Source organism: Trichoderma atroviride, chromosome 4 (genome assembly GCF_020647795.1).
Source record: "Trichoderma atroviride chromosome 4, complete sequence".
In the NCBI taxonomy this organism is placed as follows: Eukaryota; Fungi; Ascomycota; class Sordariomycetes; order Hypocreales; family Hypocreaceae; genus Trichoderma; species Trichoderma atroviride.
The window spans coordinates 910,094-923,237 of NC_089403.1; the positions used below are offsets into that span (position 1 = coordinate 910,094).

Here is a 13,144-nt window from a genome sequence, read left to right on the forward strand (position 1 = left end):
ATTGCATGTGGGCTTGGAGCATTGCGTTGTGAAGTGGCTAAAGGGATGGGCTATGTGCAGCCATATTAATCCAAGTTGAAGTTGAAATACATGAGAGTACTCTGCTAATCTATAGGTTGCTCTAGTTGGCGCTGGTATACAACTTTTATATGCATAATTGCATCTTGATTGATTGATTGTCAGTTTCGCGCAGACTCGGGGGTTGTCACTGCTGCGACGATCCGGCGGAGGCCCTCTTCTAGATATTCCTTGTCATGAGTAAAGACAATACGGAACCAGCCTGGCTTTTCGGACCCGAAACGTTCTCCCGATGCGAGGAAGACTTTGTGTTTCAGCAAGACATTCATAACGACGCTGTCGAGATCCTCGGGCTTGATGGCATTGGCAGCGATATCGTCCTGGTGTTTCAGATATGATCTTCCTAGGTCGACCCAGAGAAAGAAGCCGGCGTTGACGCCCGGCGCATAGACAATGTCGTTCTTCTTGGCCCAATTAGCGATGTAGTCGTAGTATTCTGCTAGTTTGCGCTGGTTCTCTGTGATGTAGTTCTCGACCCAGGCGTCGTCCTCTAGGACATTGGCAAATACGTGCTCTGAGAGAGAGGAGATTGTGGTGAATAAGACGGCGGGGCCTAGAGCCGTCATCAAGTCCGCGTTGTGCTGCGAGATGATTGCGCCTAGGCGGAGACCGTTTGCGCCAAAGTCTTTGGACATGCCCCAGAGGACGTGGATGAGCGAAGGGTCGATCAGGCCTGTGGGATCGATGGAAAGGACGGAGTGGAAGGGCTCTGCGGGCGGATCCGAGTCGATCTTGTTCTCGAATATGGAGAGGGCGTAGATTTCGTCGCTGATGAGGTGGAGCTTGTACTTGTTGCAGAATTTGAGCAGGTCGATGAGGACGGTGCGGGAGTAGCATCGTCCGAGGGGGTTGTGCGGATGGCAGAGGAGCAGGCCGGTGACTTTTTCACCTCTTGCTCGAGCTTCCAAGAGCGTGATTTCGTATCTTTGGACACAATTTACTCCCAGAGGATCATCGTCGCCGAAATCGACAAATGCCAGCTTGGTGCCCGTCCGGAGCGTCGCATCACTCGGGAAAGCCCCGTAATACGGCCGTCCGAGAAGGATACACTCGCCCGGATCGGCGAATGCCCACGCCAGATGCTCGACGGCAGAGGTACACCCGCTGGTGACGGCGACATGGTCCGGCTCTATAGGCCGTATGGGGTGTAGATGCTTCGAGAGGAAGCGCGCAATGGCGGTTCTGCCGCGCTTCCAGAAGTCGCCGTACGTAAAAGCCGAGGTGGGGACTTTGAGATTGGCGTGCAGGTGCTGCGAGAGGGAGTCGTGCATGAGGTAGTTTTCCGCGACGCCGAGGTTGACGTAGCCGGAAGGGTTGGAGGAGGCGTGCCAGTTGTCGAGGATGATGTTGAAGGAGGGATCGGGACTTGTGAGCTTGGAGGCGCGGGATGAGAGGGCCATGGTGGGATGAAGATGAAAGGTATGGATTTTTGGTATTATTAAAGAGGAAATGGTATATGAAAAACTGAGATTTGAATTATGAAAAGTAGAGTATCCAGTCACTATTTAGCTTGAGAGCGATGGGTGTAAGACTGAGTGGAGATGTAAGTGGTGGTTTAGAGGGAGACATGGCGATTTAGCCGATGCTAGCAGCAATACGAAGCAGTAGATCTTGGTGGCATGACCCCCAAATAAGCTAATTACTATCATGAGATTGATAACTCATATTGCTTGGCTACTCAGCTGGGTTGCATTTTCCGGAAGAAATGCTTTGGCGATGATAAGAAGCTGTCGCCTCTGAATTGGTGTGTGCGGATCGTCGGCCGACTTGCGGGCAGAGCTACGTCAATATGGAATTGAGATAAGACAGGCAGGTATCTGTAGGCGAGAAATTGCCTAGAGGGTAACTTATGGCGGGGTTTTAGGCTTTTATAAGCTGCAAGCTCTCTGTGAATTTCCATCTATCCAAGTGCTACCTGTAACTTTTAGTCCATATAAGTGAACTGACTGTCTTTACAATGAGATGTCGATTGTATACGCCAAACCGAACTACGTATAATTTATTGATATTTAATGCAAAGTTATTGAAATACTCATTTATTTGAATTTTACCATCCCAATTCACACTCAGCCCGAGCAATACATGCCAGCCAGCCCAGGCCAAGTGCTCAGCTTCTGTAAATGGCATGCAAGCGTATCGGCCGGATCGGGGAATTGAATTCCCGTCCATTTAAGGAAAAAATTACCCTGGCGCCAACCCCTCCATTGGTCGCATGGCGGGGTGACTCCGATTTCTGCTCTGACTCGAAGCCTGTGCGAAAGCGGATATTTTTTTTTTCCTGTTTCTATATATTTCAACCTCCTCACGATTATTCCGCCCATTTGACTCCGCCAACACCACTAGACGACCGCAAATCGATTCACCATGGCGGACAAGCAACCCACTGCCGGCGATGCGGCTGTCGACGCCGCCGCTGCCGCTGTTTCCAAGCTGCACCTTGACGAGGTCACTGGAGAGATGATCTCCAAGACTGAGCTCAAGAAGCGACAAAAGGCCCGCGAGAAGGAGGCCCAGAAGAAGGAGAAGGATGCTGCCAACAAGGACAAGAAGCCCGCGCAGGCCGCTGGCAAGAAGACCGCTGAGGCTTCCGAGAAGGAGCTCACTCCTAACCAGGTACGTTGATGCGATTGAATCTTGTCGCGCGAGCATTGAATTTTCTGGATTTCTTTCTTCTAACGCAGCATATCTGTAGTACTTCGAGATTCGATCAAGAGCTGTCAACGAGCTCCACGCCCAGGGCAAGGCTTACCCCCACAAGGTGCGCTCGTACTGATACCGAACGAATAACTTGTTGATTGCTCATCAATCCCACAGTTCCATGTTACCTATGACATCCGCAAGTTCGCCGAGGAGTTTTCCAACCTCAAGAACGGCGAGTCCGACACAACCAAGAAGATTGCTCTTGCTGGCAGAGTCTACGTCAAGCGATCAGCCGGCAGCAAGCTGTTCTTCTACGATATCCGCTCCGAGGTGCGCTTATACGCTTGAATATTTACATATGTCTAGGCCACGCAGTCTGACAGCTTCTAGGGCACTCGTCTTCAAGTCCTTGCCCAGGCCGACAACCGCGAGGAGGGCACTCCCGAGTTTGACGAGCAGCACATCAACCTCCGCCGTGGTGACATTATCGGTACGTAGATGGAAATACTGTGCTTCATCTGTGATCATCTGCTAATTTCTCTTCTAGGTATCCGTGGTTTCCCTACCCGAACCAACCCCAAGACCAAGCAGGGATCTGGCGACTTCTCTGGCGAGCTTTCTATTGCCGCTGTCGAGGTCGTCCTCCTGTCACCATGCTTGCACCAGGTAAGCCATTGCAATCGCGGAATCCACAAATGTTCGCCCTCTGACCCAATTTCAGATTCCCGACGACCACTACGGCTTCAAGAACCCCGAGCAGCGATTCCGCCAGCGATATCTCGACCTGATGATGAACGACAATGTCAGAAATGTCTTCCTCACCCGCGCCAAGGTTGACTCTTACATCCGTCGCTGGTTTGACGACCGGGATTTCATCTCAGTGCAAACCCCCATGCTCAATGCAATTGCTGGTGGTGCCACCGCTAAGCCATTTATTACTCACCACAATGATCTCAACATGGACATGTTCCTCCGTATCGCTCCTGAGCTTTACCTCAAGATGCTTGTTGTCGGTGGATTGAACCGAGTCTACGAGATGGGACGCCAGTTCCGAAATGAGAGCATGGATTTGACACACAACCCTGGTAAGCGTTTACCTCTTGGCTTCTCGAATTTAGAAATGAAGCTGACAATTTCTAGAATTCACTACTCTGGAGTTCTATATGGCCTATGCCGATTACTATGACCTCATGGACATGACCGAGAGCCTTGTTACCGGCCTGGTCAAGCACATCCACGGCTCTTACAAGACCAAGTACCACACCATCAACGGCGAGGAGATTGAGATCAACTGGGAGGGTCCATGGCGCCGAATTGAGATGATTTCCACTCTGGAGGAGTGCGTTGGCGAAAAGTTCCCTCCTTCTGACGAGCTCCACACCGATGAGGCCAATGTATTCCTCAGGAGAATCCTGAAGAAGACTGGCGTCGAGTGCAGCGCTCCTCTGACCAACGCCCGTATGCTGGATGCCCTTGTTGGAGAGTTTTTGGAGTCTCAATGCGTAAGTGCTTGCTAAAAATCACAAGAAACATGATTTCGTCTGGATCCTGACCAACACTAAACACAGGTTAACCCCACCTTCATCACTGGTCACCCCAAGATGATGTCCCCTCTTGCCAAGAGCTCTCGTAGCGTTCCTGGCCTTTGCGAGCGATTCGAGGCTTTCGTCTGCAAGAAGGAAATTTGCAATGCGTAAGTAATTCCGGCATGAAAAGCATCATCGAGATATTGACACAGTATAGCTACACCGAGTTGAACGTTGCCACCGAACAGCGTGAGCGATTCGAGGAGCAGGCCCGACAGAAGGCCCAGGGTGACGACGAGGCCCAGGGCGTCGATGAAACCTTTTGCAAGGCCCTTGAGCACGGCCTCCCTCCTACCGGTGGTTGGGGCATGGGTATTGACCGAATGATGATGTTCTTGACCGACAACTACAGCATTAGAGAGGTCCTGGCTTTCCCTACCATGAAGCCGGAGCAAAACAGCGCCCCATCAGATAAGCCTGCTGCCCAAGAGGCAACGACATCTGAGGTCTAAAGGGGGAAAAAAGGAGGAAAAAATGAATAACAAATGAGGCGAAATTATTTGCCAAAAGATGAGAATTTTGATGAACATGGCTAGAATGCTGATATAAAGCAGTAGCATCATATCGATGAATGAAATAAAAAACAAGAAGAATACATTTTCCACTGCGGCAAACATGTAAACGGACATAGCAATCAGTAGCAAAGCCAGACTTGGCTTGAATGATAAAAGGGTATCAACAATTCATATATATCATATGTATCTGCAAAAAGAAATTGTATAAAGCCGAATGCGCCACTAACGCCCATACCATGCAACCCAGCTCTCTTCTCCTCAAACAATCTGCTTTTAAAACTGAATGCGACGCTTGCGGCCGGTGTATTTGGACGTAGCCTTGACAATCTTTCCTTTTCGCTCCATCTGCTCCTTCTTCTTGACGATCCACGCCTTGCTGCCCTTCTTAACCTGGGTGTTGTTCGCCTTGAGTCGCTTTCTGGCGTCCAAAACATCGACGTTGTCCATACCGCTGACCACGCCAGTGATGTCCGTGTTGCCACCTTCGTTATCGTTGTTGCCCACAGTCAGGACGAGGTACAGCTTGACATTCTTGGTGCCGGGGTCGTCCTCGAGGAGACCGGCGCCGAAGCCGGCTTTGACGGCAGCCTGGGTGATCATGTTGCGCTGGGTGTCGTTCTTGGGGTAAAACTGGCACACAGCACGGCCACCCCTGCGCAGCGACGCATACAGGCCGTTGAAGAAGCGATTAAGCCGTCCCGCGGGCGACGTCTCGCTCGACTCGGCGCTGCAGAGCCACTGGATGGCGGAGATGCTGATGGCGGCGTCGAAGGAGCCCGCGCGGAAGGGCACGCCCTGGCCAATGTCGGCGAGCATCAGGTCGCCCTCGACGTCGCGCTGCAGCGCAATGTCCAGCATGGAGGGCGAGACGTCCATGCCGATCCAGGTGTGCGGCCCGCCGTCGGAAGGGTCGACGGCGGAGAGGATCTCGCCGGAGAGGCCGCTGCCGCAGCCGATGTCGAGGATGAGGGAGGGGGTTTTAAGGTCGAGCAGCTCGAGGGCGCGGCGCGTCATGGAGGCTTGGATGTTTTGGATACGGGAGCTGGTGGTGTATTTGCGGGCTTCGGTGTCGTCGTAGTGGACGTCGGCCGCGCTGGAGAGGGAGGAGAAGACGTTAGTAAAGGACGAGATGGATGATGATGGCGGGGGGGGGGGGGGGGGAAGGGGATGAGAGAGCGTACAGAGAGTCCTCGGGGCGAGACATTGTGGCGGTATTATAGTGATTTGATTCTTTTAGTGGTGAATTGAGGGAGTTCGCTTGTTGCTTCGCTTGCTGCGCCTTGGAAATGAATCGCGACGTTGAGGATGATGGTCTTTTTGCTTGGGGTCATGGAGTCTGCGCTGCGATGGGGCATCATGATCTTTTTTTGTGGGTGTTATCGATAAGCTTATCGGAGCTGACAAGGTACATTGTCTAGTAACACATGCCAAGCTTCGTACACGGGCCTTTGGAGCTCGACATGTGACGGCGTCTACTTTGCCGCACCAACCTAGCAAACAGCTGATAAAAACTTGGAAAAGAACGAAAACACTACAGACGATTCTTTAATTAATAGGATACGCTTTCATTTCTGACTTTACAGATAGCAATAGATAGCACCCTGCTGAAAACATCACGTCGTTTGCATCGATGTCGAGTTTATCGGAGCGGGAAAAGTTATAGTTCCGTATGACGACAGGCATCCCACACAAGCTCATCCCATACTTCGAGTACATGAACGTGTCCACAGCTACTGCTAACCGCATCCTTGCTTTAATCTAATCTTAAACGAGCCGCTCTTCCTCGTTCATACATTCGTTCAAATCTCAAGCTTCTTCTTCTTCTTCTTCTTTCTTCTGTTATAACCCGCACCCCTCAGCTCAACTTGACCATCTAGCCAAATACCACACCACTAATACGTCGACATGTGGATTCTACCGCTGCTGGGCTACGTCGGCGCCATCATCGGCTTCTGCTTCTTAACCTTGTCAATCGCGTCTGGGCTCTACTATCTCTCGGAACTGGTGGAGGAACATACCGTCTTGGCAAAGCGCTTACTCACGCGACTGATCCAGATCATCATTGGCGTGCAGGTTGCGCTCTTGATTGACGGCTTCCCCTTCTGGGCGACTGTCTTGGGAATTGTCTGCCATGTGGTGTACTTGGGTAACTTGAGGCGGTTCCCATATGTGCAGCTGACTGATCCGCTGTTCTTGCTCTCTTGTGGTATGATGCCCTGTCCAGTTCAGACTTCTTGGAGAGAGTACCTAATTAACATTCTTCTTAAGTCTTGGTGCTTCTCGACCACTATGTGTGGTTCCGATTCTTCTCCAACCACCAGGAGCGAGCCTACTCCCGATCTTCCTACTACGAGCATGTGGACGTCCCGACCTTTACAATGATTGCGTCCTACTTTGGCATATGCGTCTGGCTGATTCCGTTTGCGCTCTTTGTGAGCTTGTCTGCTGGCGACAATGTCCTGCCTACCATGGGCACGGAGCCGGTTCGTGGCGTGGATGGCAAGAATAAGCCCCAGGGCTTGGTCAAGGCGCTTGTTGATTGGGTGCGAGGGTTGATTGGGGATATGGCTGGCAGTGGGATGGACCGGCCGTAAGGATATGATTCTCTTTCTACAGGCGGGACGAGATTTCTTTTATTTGCGGCGAGGTCAGCCAATCTTTAATAGATGAGGCCGATGTGTCGAATTGTGTCCACGAAATCAGATGGCCCATCTACTTTGCCATCTGATACATGTCGTTACTCTTACATGGTAATTTGGTATCCGCCTGTTCTGCCCTATTTTTGCTAACAGCACTTATAGAGCCATTTTAAAGTTGACTGGGCAGGCTGCATACGATTTATTATTATGATGTTGTCTTTGATCTGGATTGTTTGAACATCAGGACAGGTGTTACGATTGTCGAATGATGAGTAGCGCATGTTGAAATGCTGCGTTGTATAATATGTATCATATGGGTAAGGGATAAGAGTGCAGCACGCGGCGTTCTCTGCTTGTGTATTTATGCATTGCCCAAATATCTTATCTAAACCTGCAGTTTATATGAACTGGTATATTTTGCTGTGGAAGATGGTCGATGTGATTCAAGTCATGGATGTTCAACTTTCTTAGTATGCTTGTCAGGAATGAACTCTTTTTGGACCTATGAGCAGCACTTTGGTGTTGACAATGAGAATGAATAGAAAGGAGGAAATAACTCGGTTAATTGGCCATGTAGGCGAATATTTCGAATCTCAATAGCTCATCCCCGATTCCTCCACACGCGCGGGTTCAATTACACGCCCACAGCGCTCTGTTGCCCATCTGCAAAGCTCAACAGTTACATTCTCGTATCGCGCGAATATTTGGTATCCTTATAAAGCTGTTGTACATCTAAAAATACAAAAAGAAAACAGAACATGTGTGTATCAAGACTTGTTACTGCCTTCGCCACCTTCCCAAAACTTCTTGTCTACCTTGTCGTCCGGCGCTGTATGACCGTGATCAAATTTTTCGTCGAATTCTTTGTTGCTATTGGTGGGAATTGTGTGTTAATTGTCTCTTCTCTTCTTTTGTACAATAGAGGATACAAGATTCTTACTGTTGCCGCACTTCCTCCTTTTGCTCTTTCGTGAGCTCATGTGCCTTATTGACACCCGGCATGCTCAGATTAGATATTTTGGGCTGCGGAGCATGGTTTCCTTGCTTCTCCTTGCTTTGGTCGGGCTTTTTATCTCCTTCGAGCTTGACGGCAGAATTGAAGCGCGGAATTGTCTGGTGAAAGGATCGGCGAAATGTGCTGGTGGGAGTGGTGCGGAGGAAGCTGGAGGAGGAAATGTGGCGGAGATGCAGCGTTGAAGCCATGATGATTGATTCGGCTTGATAGACTTTCAGTTGAATTAATTGAGTTTTAAAGTTTTTGATGAGAGTTGAAATTGAAATGTATAGCTTTTTGTATAGCTGTAATGGTTTGCGAGATTCGCCCCCTTGATGGAGTGATTTGGGGTGACGTCAAGGCTTCATGACATCACCCCCTCGCAACGGATTTTGAGTTACAGTGAGACAGAGCTATGCGAAGCGAGATGTGAGATGTGAGATGCAGACAAAGTACATGGATTTTATTATTAATTAGTGAATGTTTCAAGTTGCTGAACTAAATAATTGGGAATTAAATTGGGGAGGAGACAATAACAGAAAACCGCTGCAGATCCGACAACAATCTTTAACCAAATCAAGACACTATTAAACGAGGTATCAAAGAGAGACAAGAGCACGATTTCCACTTTAAGCGTCGCGGGCGATGCGGATAACTGGCGATCCCATTCCTGAGCCCTTGCCCCAAGCCTCATGGGCCTCTTTGATATCGTCAAACTCCCAGACGGCCTTGATCGGAGGGGTAATGATTCCATCCCTGGTCATGTTGAGCAGCAGCTGCAGTTCAGGCTCAAACGTCTTTTGGTCGCGCGTGATGAAGTAGAAAATAGCTCCCTTGTTGGACCAGAAATAGAGATTCTTGAATAGCAGCTTGGCCATGGGGATCCAAGGGCTGCGCCGCTTCGCACCAGTGAGATTGCTGAGGTTGTTTCCGTAGGCGACGACTACGCTTCTCTCCTTGGGAGTCAAGATGGAGTAGGACTCGTCGAAGCTTTCAAAGCCCAGGGCGTCAAACACAGCGTGCACGCCGCCGAGGTCCTTCATGGCCGCGATCCAGTCCTTGTTGGTGTAGAGGTACGGATGGGCGCCTGCTTCCTTGAGGGCGGCGTGGTTCCTCTCAGAGGCCGTGCCGTAGACGGTGGCGCCCTGGAGGAGCGAGAGATACATGACGGCCTGGCCAACTGCTCCGCTGATGCCGTGGATGAAGACGCGCTGGCCCTCGGACACTTTGGCAGCGCGGTGCACCATGCCGTAGGCGGTGGACCAGTCGACGGGCAGGGCAGCGGCCACCTTGGGGTCGACGCCGTCGGGGATGGCCAGGAGGTACTTTTCGGGGATGTTGATGTACTCGGCGTCGGAGTCGTACTTTGTCAGCGCCGTGACGAGGGTGCCGGGCTCGAACTTGCCGCTGCCGGGCCCGTTGACGGAGACGCGGCCGGCGAAGCAGTAGCCCGGCGTGAAGGGAGGGGCGCTCTGCATGGGGTAGACGCCGAGGCGCATGTTGACGTCGGCGCCGGCGAAGCCTGCGTAGAGGATCTTGACCTGGACGTGGTCCTTGGGCGGCGGGGGCAGGTCCTCGGTGACGAACTGGAGGGCGGTGGAGGGGGGGGCCGTAGGCGGTGATGACGACTTTGCGGTTGGGGATGGCCATTGTGGTGATGGTGTTGAAGTGCGTGTCGTGTAAGTGGGATTGTATAGGTTGATGGGGTTGATGGTGTTGAAAAGATGATGTAGAAAGACAAAGTGATGATGAAAAGACACTGTTTAGTTGTTTGTAGTTGTTTGCTGATGATGATGAACTATTGAGATGCATTCAGAAAGGCAGCGGCACATCACCCTATTTATCTCCTCCATCATCCTACTTTTTGCATTCGCCAGACGGAGCCCAATCAGTGCCCTCAATCACGGCGCAGCCCTTGTCGTCACCGCGCAGCAGCCCAAGGCACCGCGGGGCCGTGTCGCAGCCGGCTATAGCGCCATGGCGCAATTTAGCATCACCATCATGATCCCACAGGCTGCGTGTTCTCTTTTTTGAGAAATGACAAGGCTGTATGGAAGTTGTAAACGCCGTTGCTCAAGTTCAGTTGCTCCGGTTCAGTGCTTGTTTTAGTCCCAGTTGGGAAGATGCGAGAACGAAACAGGGTACTTGACGATAAGCTTAAGACGACAACCCCTGTTCGGTGTGCCCTGTGCTTTTTGCTCATTGTCTTCTTGGGCAGATCCAGGGCCGTTGGATGTCGGTGCCACGGAGCTTAGGCGGGGAGAAATTTGGGCCGTTTTGGCGCTGTGGACGTTTTTGTGGCGTTTTTTTCGGCAGCTGGTCGTGGCGGTAAAATATGGGGGACCGTTGGGTGCTTTGGTGACTAGGAGGTACCGCTTGGTGAATCGCTGCTATTGTGTGGCTTGCTAGTATTGCTGTTCAAGAGCCGACATGCAGTTAAAAAATATTTGAGAAAACATGAAGAAAATTCAGCTTAATTGTTTATATTTTGTTGCATTATTCACTAAGTTTTTAACTCTGTAGCCACCGTAAAATTGGACACATAGTCTCTGAATGCACTTATAGCCATAACACCAAGACTTTTCGGGTACCTCGCCCTTCAGTGAAGCTGTCGATGCAGCCCCGGCGGCTCGGGTAGATTCTCGCCGCGTGGCGTTCGGTGGCTTAACCAGGGCCACTCTGAAGGATCTGGTCAGCTTTCAAAGCTCGTTCTCGCTCATGCATTGCATCCTCAATTCTCCGATTCAAGCATGTCTATATCAGCAACGTACGCGTCTTTGGATTCACCCATCCTGTCATTCCTCGTCCTTCCACCAACGAGGCATCTGATAACGAGGTCTTTGAAGGATGCTTCGTCATCTCATCATTGCTTCTCTACAGCACCGCTGAGTCACTTGGTCTGGCTGTCCTCATTCATTTGATATCACGTCAAGGCATCCTGGACACGCCTTTTCTAGCTCCGCAGCGATGTCCTCCCATACTCGAACCTGCCACTCTCTTCCGTCATCGTCTGTAACCCAGTCGGGAACGATATGGCTTACGCAAACATCTCATTAGCCTCGTGTGCTTATCTCGGCATTATCTCGACCGATATAGAAGAGGCCACATTGTGAAGAAGACCGAAATTGAAAGACTCACTCGCTTATCTCACACTCTGAGAGATACCGGCCATGGGCTTCCTCACCGACCGCAAGGCCATGAAGCAACGTCCGGCTGCCCATTTCAGCGTTTCGCCCTATGAGCGATAGAACGATGCCAATTTGAAGCCGGGCGCTGGAATTAAGATGACTGGCAAGGTTGGTTTTGCAGGCACCTGGATTTACCATGGTAATTGCCACGCCGGTACGAGAAAAGGGCGCTCGTCGTGCGAATTCGAAATACGCAAAGGTGAGGAGCAGCTTGGATAGAGGGTATCTGAGATGTCCCGGTCAGCTTCGCCCTGTAGAGCTCGTGATGCAAAAGTTCAAGCGGCAGAAAGAAGATACATTGCTTACCCTGTGTTGCTGAGCTTGGGTTCCCACTTCTTGCGGTCTCTCAAATCCCCGAAAATGTTGCCAATATCCAACTTCTCCCATATTGGCTTTGCTTGAAAGGCGAGTCCGCTACCGATAATGACTAGCTGCGGTACAATACCAAATTGCCGAGCCGACTTGTGCAAATGCGGCAGCACCAAAAGGGCCATCAAGAATGTCGAAAATACATTTACCGTCATATTTGTCTCCTTTCCCTCCTTTTCAACCCAAGATCCCTCTGCGGTGCCTGCGTTCTCCACGATGCCGTCAATGCGATGGAGCTCTTCGCCAGCTTTCTTTGCAAACGCCGCGACAGACTCATAGCTTCCGAGATCGACTTCCCAAACCTGGAGAATATTGGTGTCGCACCCTGTATCTACCTCGATAGCCTTCTTAGCGGCCTCGCCTTTGTCTCTGCTCCGAACTCCCAAAATCACCCGTGAAGAGCCGAGGCGAGCAAGATGCTTGACACATTCATACCCGATGCCACTGTTGGCACCAGTGACGATATACGTATGCCCTTGACAATCAGCAGGTGCAAGTGTCAGAGGAAGAGTTTTGTACTGTGCACGAATGAAGTGGAGGAAAGACATCTTAAGACAATAACATATACGAACCAGTGTAAGACTCTGGGAGTAAAGATGCATCACTTTCATATCGAAGAGCCCTATGAACGCGCTTTATATACCCGCTTGCATTCGTCCTTCGACCATATCGTCGCCATTTTCCTCTTTCACAACTAATGATCCTGGAGGATTGGGCGTTGGCGCACATGAAGCATAGGCACCAATTAGATCAAAGCAACCTCGTTATATACGGCGACTAATCAACTGTTCCATCGCCGACCTTAGCACGATAGGCATCAAAATAGGTGCGAAAGCTTTCTGCCCATACCAGAGTTGGAATCGCTTCATGCAGATAATCCTACCTCAGCTCAGCTACACCCCGCAAAGCTTGTCAACGCCGAGTACCAATGTAGCATTGATACTGTTTTATCATAGTAAGTCACAATAATCTTCACGAAAGGCTATAGCAGTTTGAGTGGATAAATCCATAATTGCTTGAGCTAAGAATCTTCTAGACGAAATATTTCTCACATCTTTATAATGTACATTCCATGTCAAAAACAACATCGCCAGTCTAACAACGCCATGATAACCAATCACATCCAAGCTTCAAC

General features: G+C 50.6%; 7 protein-coding genes across 7 annotated transcripts; 2 read left to right on the forward strand and 5 right to left on the reverse strand.

The window, feature by feature from the left end:
• Positions 1 to 179: 179 nt before the first annotated feature.
• On the reverse strand, positions 180 to 1,478 carry TrAtP1_007561 (uncharacterized protein; the record flags this gene model as incomplete). The annotated part of the gene is made up of 1 exon (XM_014093139.1): positions 180 to 1,478. The coding sequence occupies one exon, from the start codon at positions 1,476 to 1,478 to the stop codon at positions 180 to 182; it is 1,299 nt and encodes a 432-aa protein (XP_013948614.1).
• A 964-nt stretch (positions 1,479 to 2,442) lies between these two features.
• Positions 2,443 to 4,756, forward strand: TrAtP1_007562 (uncharacterized protein; the record flags this gene model as incomplete). The annotated part of the gene is made up of 9 exons (XM_014093140.2): positions 2,443 to 2,691; positions 2,771 to 2,836; positions 2,893 to 3,048; positions 3,109 to 3,208; positions 3,266 to 3,384; positions 3,440 to 3,803; positions 3,859 to 4,220; positions 4,287 to 4,411; positions 4,462 to 4,756. 9 exons carry the CDS (start codon positions 2,443 to 2,445, stop codon positions 4,754 to 4,756), a joined length of 1,836 nt encoding a protein of 611 aa, XP_013948615.1.
• A 336-nt stretch (positions 4,757 to 5,092) lies between these two features.
• TrAtP1_007563 (uncharacterized protein) lies at positions 5,093 to 6,023 on the reverse strand (the record flags this gene model as incomplete). Its single annotated transcript, XM_014093141.2, has 2 exons — positions 5,093 to 5,912; positions 6,001 to 6,023. 2 exons carry the CDS (start codon positions 6,021 to 6,023, stop codon positions 5,093 to 5,095), a joined length of 843 nt encoding a protein of 280 aa, XP_013948616.1.
• A 454-nt stretch (positions 6,024 to 6,477) lies between these two features.
• TrAtP1_007564 (uncharacterized protein) lies at positions 6,478 to 7,907 on the forward strand. The gene is made up of 3 exons (XM_014093142.2): positions 6,478 to 7,025; positions 7,088 to 7,569; positions 7,621 to 7,907. Exons 1-2 carry the CDS (start codon positions 6,725 to 6,727, stop codon positions 7,411 to 7,413), a joined length of 627 nt encoding a protein of 208 aa, XP_013948617.1. The 5' UTR covers positions 6,478 to 6,724; the 3' UTR covers positions 7,414 to 7,569; positions 7,621 to 7,907.
• On the reverse strand, positions 7,907 to 8,823 carry TrAtP1_007565 (uncharacterized protein). The gene is made up of 2 exons (XM_066113577.1): positions 8,399 to 8,823; positions 7,907 to 8,328 (listed from the first exon to the last, which is right to left on the reverse strand). The coding sequence occupies exons 1-2, from the start codon at positions 8,659 to 8,661 to the stop codon at positions 8,226 to 8,228; spliced, it is 366 nt and encodes a 121-aa protein (XP_065969663.1). The 5' UTR covers positions 8,662 to 8,823; the 3' UTR covers positions 7,907 to 8,225.
• Positions 8,824 to 9,081: 258 nt separating this feature from the next.
• On the reverse strand, positions 9,082 to 9,951 carry TrAtP1_007566 (uncharacterized protein; the record flags this gene model as incomplete). The annotated part of the gene is made up of 1 exon (XM_014093143.2): positions 9,082 to 9,951. One exon carries the CDS (start codon positions 9,949 to 9,951, stop codon positions 9,082 to 9,084), a length of 870 nt encoding a protein of 289 aa, XP_013948618.2.
• A 1,410-nt stretch (positions 9,952 to 11,361) lies between these two features.
• On the reverse strand, positions 11,362 to 12,557 carry TrAtP1_007567 (uncharacterized protein; the record flags this gene model as incomplete). Its single annotated transcript, XM_066113578.1, has 3 exons — positions 11,362 to 11,488; positions 11,591 to 11,866; positions 11,947 to 12,557. 3 exons carry the CDS (start codon positions 12,555 to 12,557, stop codon positions 11,362 to 11,364), a joined length of 1,014 nt encoding a protein of 337 aa, XP_065969664.1.
• Between the last annotated feature and the right edge of the window lie 587 nt (positions 12,558 to 13,144).

Bases quoted from the DNA above. Each gene is read 5' to 3' on its own strand.
- TrAtP1_007564 (XM_014093142.2), top strand. From the start codon at position 6,725: ATGTGGATTCTACCGCTGCTGGGCTACGTCGGCGCCATCATCGGCTTC. The intron at 7,026-7,087 runs GTATGATGCCCT...ATTCTTCTTAAG, and splicing joins GCTGTTCTTGCTCTCTTGTG to TCTTGGTGCTTCTCGACCAC.
- TrAtP1_007565 (XM_066113577.1), bottom strand. From the start codon at position 8,661: ATGGCTTCAACGCTGCATCTCCGCCACATTTCCTCCTCCAGCTTCCTC. The intron at 8,329-8,398 runs GTAAGAATCTTG...TCCCACCAATAG, and splicing joins AAGGAGGAAGTGCGGCAACA to CAACAAAGAATTCGACGAAA.